The sequence below is a fragment of the Macrobrachium nipponense genome, chromosome 8 (assembly GCF_015104395.2).
Source record: "Macrobrachium nipponense isolate FS-2020 chromosome 8, ASM1510439v2, whole genome shotgun sequence".
Lineage (NCBI taxonomy): Eukaryota > Metazoa > Arthropoda > Malacostraca > Decapoda > Palaemonidae > Macrobrachium > Macrobrachium nipponense.
The window spans coordinates 114,988,083-114,998,082 of NC_087203.1; the positions used below are offsets into that span (position 1 = coordinate 114,988,083).

Genomic DNA, 10,000 nt, shown 5'->3' on the forward strand with positions numbered 1-10,000 from the left:
AGAAGAGAGAGAGATATACGAATGCAAGACACGTCATTCTAAATATATCTATATTCAAGGAATGCACGAGCAAAAAAAAAAAAGAAAAAAAAATCTGCAATTCATCAGCAACTAAGACTACAAATACATCGAGATGATGAGATAAAAAGAAATGAAAATAAAAAAAATAAAATGAAAAAAATACCCCGGATCGCCTCACGGGGGCATCTTAAGTCTTTTAAAGAATCCACCGTGAAGAGAGCTATAGCTCTTAAGTGTCACACACACAACAGAGCAAGGTATAGTAGGGAGCACCAGCACCACCACCACCTGGAGCCCAATCTACTACTTCCAGGAGCGTAGGAGCTGGACAAACATTATGGCATTCTCGCATTCCTCCGCCCTAAGGTAGTTTAAGTCAGTAAACGTTTGGTCTACACTGCTAATCTCAAGATCTTTTGTTAGGAGGGGGAATTGGGGACTGAGAAGAGAGAGAGAGAGAGAGGTGGAGAGGGAGAGGGGAGGAGGGGGGATGCTGGAACCACGCGAAGATGGATGCCTACAGCATTTGTTTAGATCTGCGCATTTGTCAGATGCTTCGTTCGACTCTCTGCAAGAGAGGTATGTGTTTTCTTCAATGGCCTCTCTTCCTGAGGCTGAAGGATTGTGAATACGAAATGTACTAATAGAGGACCTTCTTCCATTCATATTGCGTCAGTGTTCTTCGCAGTTATGATTGTTGTTACCTGCCCAATTATAACACAATTTCCTGGACGCAAATGTTGACATGTTAACGATTTAAAGAGAAGTGTCTACGAAACAATTTTGACGGAATGCCAGATAGATCAGCGTCCAAGAATCTTACATTTTACCAACAAAACGATGAAAGAAATTCTAGCTAGACGAAAAAAAAAAAACTTAAAAACAATGCTAAAATTCTTTTCAACGCTGCAACCTCTTAAATGAAATTAATTTAATACAAAAAAACTTTTATACATAATTTTACTAGATAATCCCTCGGGCCAACCCTAGAGTTCTTGCAACTCAGTGAAGTGGTGAAATGAAATTACTCTTTAGAAAAAATTCATAACGAAGGGGCATACGAGATGTTAAAATAGCATTTAAATATTTACAATACTGTTTGAAATTTAATCATAACTCTGACAACACTATAACACTGTCTGTAACAGTGTTACCTTCAGCATGATACCTGTTTGCACAATCAGTCATAAGCTATCATACAGTTCGCCACTAAACAATAAATCATTATTTATTTAGATAAATACAAAAACGCTCACACATATGGGTTTTTTTTTCTTAGATTCTCACAGAATTATTATCATTTCGTAACAATATTTAGCCGAGGGATAAGTTATGTGAATCTATTTCAAAATTCTCTCTTACCAAATGAATGCAATAAACATGAAAACAATTAAATCATGAAACAAAGATAGTTTTCTGCTTTCACGGAGAAGTTTTTGTCACAATGAAATATTTGAAAACAAGGACAAATAAATAAATAAAAACTTGTCTAACATGTTCAGAGGACAAGATTTTATCATAATACAAAAAATAATAATAGTCTTGGAAGTGCCATGATAAGGAAAGAGTTATTTCAAAATAAGAAAATAAAAATTGAAAAAGGCAATAGTAAAAGGCACTATCCATATGCATTTTATTAAAATATATGCCGACGTTTCACAACTCCACATAGTTGCATTTTCTAGGCTGCAAACAAGCGAACATGGCAATCAATAAACTAATAAAATCCGAATTACATATAATTAAATTAAAACATTCAGAATGTAATTGATAAAACATTTACTTACAGAACAAGCAAATGGCTGGTGACAACCTACCCAGAAGGAAGTTAAAAACATACTACTGTACTCGTATGGAGTTACAACGAGAGAGAGAGTACAGTAGTATGTTTTTAACTTCCTTCTGGGTAGGTTGTCACCAGCCATTTGCTTGTTCTTTAAGTAAATGTGTTTTATCAATTACATTCTGAATGTTTCAATTTTAAATTATATGTAATTCGGATTTTATTAGTTTATTGATTGCCAAGTTCGTTTGTTTGCAGCCTAAAGAAAATGCAACTATGTGGATTGTTGTGAAACGTTGGCATATATTTTAATAAAATGCATATTGATAGTGCCTTTCCCTGACCCGCCTTGGATTGTTCTTCGAGCTGTTGCTCCGGAAATTGGAGTTATATATAATATATATATATATATATATATTTGTATATATATATATATTATATTTATATATATAAATATCATTAATGGTAATAAATAAATAAATAAATAATAATAATAATAACAGCGTGTTTATGATCATATGGTATGCTATAAAGAAATTCCAATGTGTGAAAATTAACTATAGAGCAGTTCATGCATGTGGAATTGGCCAATATTTGGGTTGGCCCTCCGTTTTTGTAAAGATAATATGAACGAATATTTTAACGAGGATATCATACATTTTGTCACGCCACACTCCAACACACACAACACACCACACACAATATATATATATATATATATATATGATAATATATATATATATATATATATGTGTGTGTGTGTGTGTGTGTGTGTGAGTGTGCGTGAACAAAATGTATGAATATCTCGTTCAAAATTATTCGTTCATATTATATTATCAACAAGGGCAGCCACAAAAAATTGCCAATTCCACATGCATGAACTGCTCTGATAGTTAATTTTCACACATTGGAATTTCTATAGCATCACCATAAATGATCATAAACACGCTGTTATTATTATTATTATTATTATTATTATTATTTATACATTAATGATATTTATTTTCTTAATAGTAAACTTAATCTCAAATTTCTTATCTATCCATATATTATTTGCAGAAACTAGCCCTTTGTCATATATTATTAATGTCGCTGCAGTAATTTTTAAATTAATGCAATTACGTAGGCGTAGGTACTCAAACTTAGCTTACCGTGAAAATACAAAGCACAATAATATTAAATGACATAAGAAGGCAAATAATTCATATAAATATTTCAAGAAATACACACACACATATATATATATAATATATATATATATATATATATATATATATATAGACAGGGATTATGTACCCTTCCACTGACGTATCAAAGTAATAAGCTTAAGGCAACAGTAATATCACAAGGCAATGAAATATGGACCATGCCTAAATCATTGCTCAGTAAAGTGACTGTGACCTAAGTAATTCTGTAATTCTATAATAAAATTGTAAGAATATATATATATATACACATACATATTTCGTGGATGCTAGTCAGCTCACCCACGTGTATTCCTGCCGACTTAAAAAACAAAACAAAAAAAAAAACTCATTTCCTATGTAGCTAATATATCTAATATTTCGGGAGCCACTGTAACCCACTGTCCCATTTCATCATTTCTTATCGACAATCGCCCCCCCACCCCCCCCCGCCCCCCCCCCCAAAAAAAAAAAATATAGAAAAACACTAACAATCCAGAATAATATTACGTAAGACGTCCGCCACCCGATGCATAAATTATTATGCGCCAAACCTCTTATTTCCGCGGAATACGTATCTTTAATCACAAATTTATAGCCACCGATATTAATGGGACCCAATACTTCACGCTGAATCCTACCCCCTCCTCCCACCCCCCCTTCACTACATAAACGCAGGGCGAAGAATGAGACGATTTGTAAGGCAATTATTTCAATAGCGAGAGATGGTCGATCTACTATACGGTGTGTGATGGACAACCCATAGCAGACGATATTTTACGACAAGGTCGTTAACACTTTCCACCAGGCTGTGGGAAGATTATTTTCCCTCCAGAATGTTGAAGAGATGTATCAGAGACATTTTACTTTTGTATGTAATATGTCTTTAGATTTTTCTTTGCCAGCAGGTTATATAAGAACAATGGTCCCTCTACAATGTTGATTTGATCAAACTTTTATATGCGCATGTAATGTGTATTTAGATTTTTATTTGGACCAAGATATGGGAAAACTATCCTATCTAGAATGTTGATTTGTGTCGAACATTTTTCTTTATAAGTAATGTCTTTGGATTTTTCTTTGCCACCAGGCTATATGAGAACAATGGTCCCTCAACAAGGAGATTTGTATCAAACTTTTATATTTACGCATGTAATGTGTATTTATATTTGTATTTTGGACCAAGATATGGGAAAACTGTCTTTTCTAAAATGTTGGAGATTTGAATCAAACACTTTCCTTTGTATGTATGTCTCTTTAGATTTTTATTTGGAACAAGATATGGCAATACTGTCCTCACTAGAATGTGGGAGATTTGTGTCAAACATTTATCTGTCCATGCAATGTGTATTTAGATTTCTGTTTGGACCAAGATATGGGAAACTGTCCTTTCTAAAATGTTGGAGATATGTAACAAACATTTTACTTTCGTATGTAATGTCTTTAGATTTTTATTTCCACTAGGCCAGGAGAACACTGATCCTTCTACAGTGTTGGAGATATGAATCAAACTTTTTTTTGTATGTAATGTGTATTTAGATTTTTATTTGGACCAAGAAATGGCAATACTGTCCTCTCTAAAATGTTGGAGATATGTATCAAACATTTTTCTTTCTATGTAATATGTCTCTAGATTTTTATTTCCACCAGGTTATGAGAACACTGATCCTTCTATAATGTTGGAGATATGTATCAAAAATTTTTCTTTTGTATGTAATGTGTATTTAGAATTTTGTTTGGATCAAGATATGGGAAAACTGTCTCTCTAAAATGTTGGAGATATGTAACAAACACTTTCTTTTGGATGTAATATGCCTTTAGATTTTTTATTTACACCATCGTATGAGAACACCGATCCCTCCACAATGTTGGAGATTTGTATCGAACATTTTTCTTTCTATGTAATATGTCTCTTAGATTTTTATTGCCACAGGGGTATGAGATCACTGATCACTCTACAATGTTGGACATTTGTATCAAACATTTTCTTTTGGGCGTCTTTATATTTCTGCTGGCTTAGAATTCTTTGGGTAACAAATAAATTCATACAAATATGGATTCCTCAAGGAATACAGTACATAATTAACGAAAAATCAAAATTCACGTCAACCTAAAGGAATCTCTCTCCTTTTTTTTAATTGCTTTTATCCAGTCACTTTTATCACTCTTGATTCGATAGGAATTGTAATTTAAAGAAAAAGCAGTAAAATAATAAAGAATTTAAATTGTTTACGAATGTCCTTCGTAAACTATAAAATTTCATTTGCTAAGAAACAAAAAACACCTTTCTTCTTTTTCATTTTTACATGTGTTTTCTCGATCTCCATTCGAAACAGAAATTTACAGACATTTGAATTTTTGTACGTACCAATTGTCATTCGTGACACATGGCAGCCAAACACGTCGAATTTCCACAGATTTGCACAAGGATATGAGGTGGTATTATTAATAATATTATTATTATTATTATTATTATTATTATTATTATTATTATTATTATTATTATTATTATTATTATTCAGGAGACGAACCATAATCATATGTAACAAGCACACCACCAAATGGGCCTCTGATTTGTAATTCTTCAAGCTTCCAAAGAATATTATTATGGTGTTCATTTGAAAGGAGAGACAGATGGTAATAAGAAATACAGAAAGAGGAGATGAGCTATCAAAAAAAAAAAAAAATAGTAAAAAATATAAGCAAATCATTATAATACAATCAGAATCGTTAAGCTGTCACTTCGAGTCTGCTCCAAGTGGCTTTCGGAATGGAATGACGACTTGCATACGTACAGATGCAACGACAGATGCAGCATTCGAGAGAGAGAGAGAGAGAGAGAGAGAGAGAGAGAGAGAGAGAGAGAGAGAGAGAGAACTACGATGCTTGGGAGTAGTCATATAGGAACCTGATCCCGCTCTGATCCAGTATTGAAATCGCCCAGGACGAGAGCGTCTTGCCAGAAGCTCACTTACATTTTGGACGAAGTACTACGTCATGTTTGAAATTCGTTTAAACGAGGATTTTCTATATCTATGCAAGCGAGTGGATTAATCCGTGTGTGTATGTATGTATATATAAGATATAATATATATACATATATATATTATACGTATATATACATACATATACATGCGACCAACTAGGAATCCGCACTTGCGTGAGCAACTGCTCGATACGAATTGGACAGAAATAGACAAATACCTAATCGACTTCCACACAACACAACACAACACTTGTTTGCACCAACGACTGAAATTCACTGTTCTGAGCGTAAACAGCTGCAGATACAACGTACGGGATTGTTTTCTATCGTCATGTTGCCTGATTTGATAATGAAGTCTCTATCACGCGATTCGTTTATCGAGTCGAAAGCAGGAATATTTATATGATGGATTGATATATTCGATGAGGGTCTATATATTTTTGGTTTTTTTATTGCCTGAAGGTTTTTTTTGGTATGTTTTATTGGGTGTATATATATATAGTATATATATAATATATATAGATACATATTATATATATATATAGATCTATATATAAACTTATAGATTCTTGTTCCTACCTGCGCCAGCGACGTGGATTTTCTTCATCCAGGGATAAATCACAGGCTGCCCGTTGGCGTCGAGTTCCGTGACGGCTTCCTCGGGCGAGCCCTCCACGCCCCCGGGCCCCATGTGCGGCGCCATTTGGGCACCCATGGCGCCGCCGCCGCCGCCCCCGCCCGCCGCGCCGCCCGCGGAGGGATCCGGGGACGCCACGGGCGAACGCGCGGGCACTTGGTGTTGCTGCAGAGGGCTGTGGCACGGGGCGACTTGCGGACTGAGGTGGGCGGCCATGGGCTGGTGTTGGGGCATGACACAGGCCTGCTGGTAGTACCCAGCGTGGTTGTATTGCATGGCATCTCGCCCGTATTGCATGCCGGCCGCCGCCTGATGCATGCCATGGTAGGGGTAGTGTTGTGCGGGGTTGTAGTAGTCGCTCTGCGGAGGGATGTACGAGTTCTGGCTGTACTCCTCGGGCGGGGGAAACTTCGGGTCCACGTAGGGCCCCGAGTTCATCAAGAACGAACTCATCGTCATTCAATTCTTCCGCGGTGATTGGGACTCAATTAATATTATTATTATTATAGTTGTGTGTGTGGTGGGCCCCTCGTCGCCTTCGTCGCCTTCGTCGTCGTGGGCTGCTGCTGGCGTGACTCCTCCTCCTCGCACGGACAATTAGCATACCACGTGACCTGCGAGCACCAATGCGAAGTGTTCACTGTGACCCGCGCTGGCTACGTCACCATGATTAATGGGGGTCTCGAGGAGGACCAGCGACCACACGAATGCGCGCGCCCGATGGCTCGCTCGCTCGCTCCCGACCGACCACCACCACCCGACCGAACGAACGACCGACACACCGACCGACCGATCGTCACAATTCCCCGATAAGCACTGAACCTGGGCGGCGTCGTTGGAAGAGGAGTTCGCTCCTGACGGAGGAGGAGAAGGGGAATCCGCAGCACCACAGACTCCTCAGCCGGGAGGGAATGGGGGAGGGAGGAGGAGGAGGAAGAAGGACGGGCGGCGGGCACCTGGGCGAGGTCGAGGGCAGCACCACACCACCACCTGCCCAAACACCCACACTCACAAGACTCACTCACAGCACTGATCGATGGCCTCCGCTCACGTGTGCTTCGTCCAACAGCTAGACGATGATTGGCGTTGATTTACTGCTGCTCGGGCCCCGTGTGTGTGTGTGTGTGTGTGTTTGTAAGTGTGTGTGTGTGTATATGACCTGCGCACTGCCAGTGCGCAGCTCCAGGCAAGGGTTAACGTGCCCCCTCCTCCTCCTCCTCTTCTTCTTGCTTAAGACGAGTGAGCGAGTGTGTGTGTGTGTGTGTGTGTGTGTGTGCGCGAATGGTGATTGGCCCCCCGAACCCCTACAATAGGATCCGCCACTCAAATGGTCTGCCTTCATCCGCCATTGGCCGCATTTGGTCTTCTGTGGACGCCGAGGACACTTGGGTCATACCACGGAGGAGACACCGACGAAGGCCTCCGGTGCCAAGGTGGAAGGCGCCCTCCGGAGTTCGCGAGGCGGTGCCCCAAAATGCCACGGTGGGATTTCCGACTTTCCCCGGGGTATGGATCCTGGCAAAGGCGGGCGCGAGCCCATCCAGGCTGTTGCTACTGCTGCTGCTGCCCTGAGCGACGGCGAGACCTGAAGAACCTCCTGCTGACGAAGACGAAGAAGGAAACAAATCCGTCGTCCTCCGTCTGTCTGTCTGTCTGTCTCCCTTCCGATTACCTGCGACGCAATTTGCTAAGTGACACTGGCCAGCAGACGAGAGAGAGAGAGGAGATAAATTAGAGGCGTGGAAACGAAGGGGCGGTCGCCCTCCCTATAAGTTACCTGTGAACCTTTTGGTAAGACGGTGTGACGTTCTCTCTCTCTCTCTCTCTCTCTCTCTTTCTCTCTCTCTCTCTCTCTCTCAACTGCCCCCAAGAGACCTGTAGAAGAATCACCTGGGAGACAAAAGAGAAAAATTAAGCGATTCTATCAGGCCGTGTCCCATCGCATACCTCCGTCACTCGGCGGCGACTGTGTGTGTGTGTGTGTGTGTGTGTGTTTATCTATCGCTTACAGTCCCTCCCCCGCCAGGCCCCCCTCCAACAAAAGTGGCGTTCTGTCTGTTGGTTTAAGAAGCGGAAAGGCGTCCGCGGATTGTGTTTTAATATTATATTATATATAGCATATGAAGTGCGCTTCTATCGCCAGAGATATGCGTGACAGAATGACGGCGGTTTTTAGCGGTGACGACGAACATGTGGACAGTGATGGCGGTGGGAAATACAAGGTTGGGAAGTCGCGGCGAAAGCGTCATTTACATTTATAGGGCATCGGGAACGGCGTCAAATGTTCGTCAGATGTTTACATATGGCGGCATCTGACCTCTTCTGACCTTCCGTCCGTCAAATGACGATTTCCTCCTCCTCGCAGCAGTGAATGAGTGAGTGAGTCTGCCTTCGGCTTCGGCTAATTGGTCAATAATTTGCAATGGCAACCAAAGTTAATGACGTTTAACGACCTCACAGTTTTATCAAGTTTGAGGAGAAATAAATAGTCCGCCGATTGCACGGCAACAGAGCACGTATACGTGTAGGTACGCAAGTAAATCTTTATTGCCAAACGTAGTACTACGTGCGCCAAATATTAGCATGCTCTTATTTTCACCGACGTTGTTTTTCGTATATGCAAACATGCCATTAACTTTATGGACAATTTTTCATCTTCGACTAATTCCGGCGGACACACAGAACATCTAAACAAATGGACGCAGAGAGAGAGAGAGAGAGAGAGAGAGAGAGAGAGAGAGAGAGAGAGAGAGAGAGAGCCTGCTTGATAGACGGTTGCATAATAGTTGGCTGTCCATAAATTTAGCATAATATGCGGTCAGGGTAAATTTCGCTTAATAGACGGTTTAAGCAAAAAAAAAAGCTTCACATGTGCGGAACAGGGGGTTAGCGGTGAATATCTTTCTAGTTGTTATATACAGAGAGAGAGAGAGAGAGAGAGAGAGAGAACAGGCGGTGTTCCGACAGTAACGACCGCAAGACGCTACTTCTTCTTCTTCGACGTCCATTACGGTGTGCGAGAGAAGATCGACGATGGATGTCTTTTGGAAATTAACTCTCTCTCTCTCTCTCTCTCTCTCTCTCTCTCTCTCTCTTCCCAAGCAAGCGAAACAAATAAACGAATAGATAATGTTCTTAGACGACATGTGGACGAGGCAGCAGCGTTGGGGCGGTCAGGTGACCCACTTCTGGGCCAGAACCGAAAGCAATAGGACGGGCAGAACCCTGCAATTTAGTCCAATTGGAAAAAAAAAAGTTGCTTTTAACAGAAGCCGCAAACGAAGGCTGTTGCTGCTGTTGCTGTTGCTGCTGCTGTTGCTGCTGGCGACCGACATATTCGTAGGCGAGGCAGAAAGAGTGGCTATGAAGATTTATCTGGTAAATAACGA

General features: G+C 40.3%; 1 protein-coding gene across 2 annotated transcripts in view; it reads right to left on the bottom strand.

Annotated features, from left to right (window-relative positions):
• Nucleotides 1-7,755, bottom strand: part of LOC135222966 (homeobox protein Hox-D4a-like) — a 57,538-nt gene extending 49,783 nt beyond the window's left edge. Inside the window, exon 1 of one of the 2 annotated variants that reach the window (XM_064261447.1) lies at nucleotides 6,554-7,755. In XM_064261447.1, the coding sequence (XP_064117517.1) occupies nucleotides 6,554-7,070 (517 nt within the window). In that variant the 5' untranslated portion in view covers nucleotides 7,071-7,755. The remainder of the gene's footprint in view (nucleotides 1-6,553) is intronic. The other variant, XM_064261446.1, reaches the window with a different exon arrangement.
• Between the last annotated feature and the right edge of the window lie 2,245 nt (nucleotides 7,756-10,000).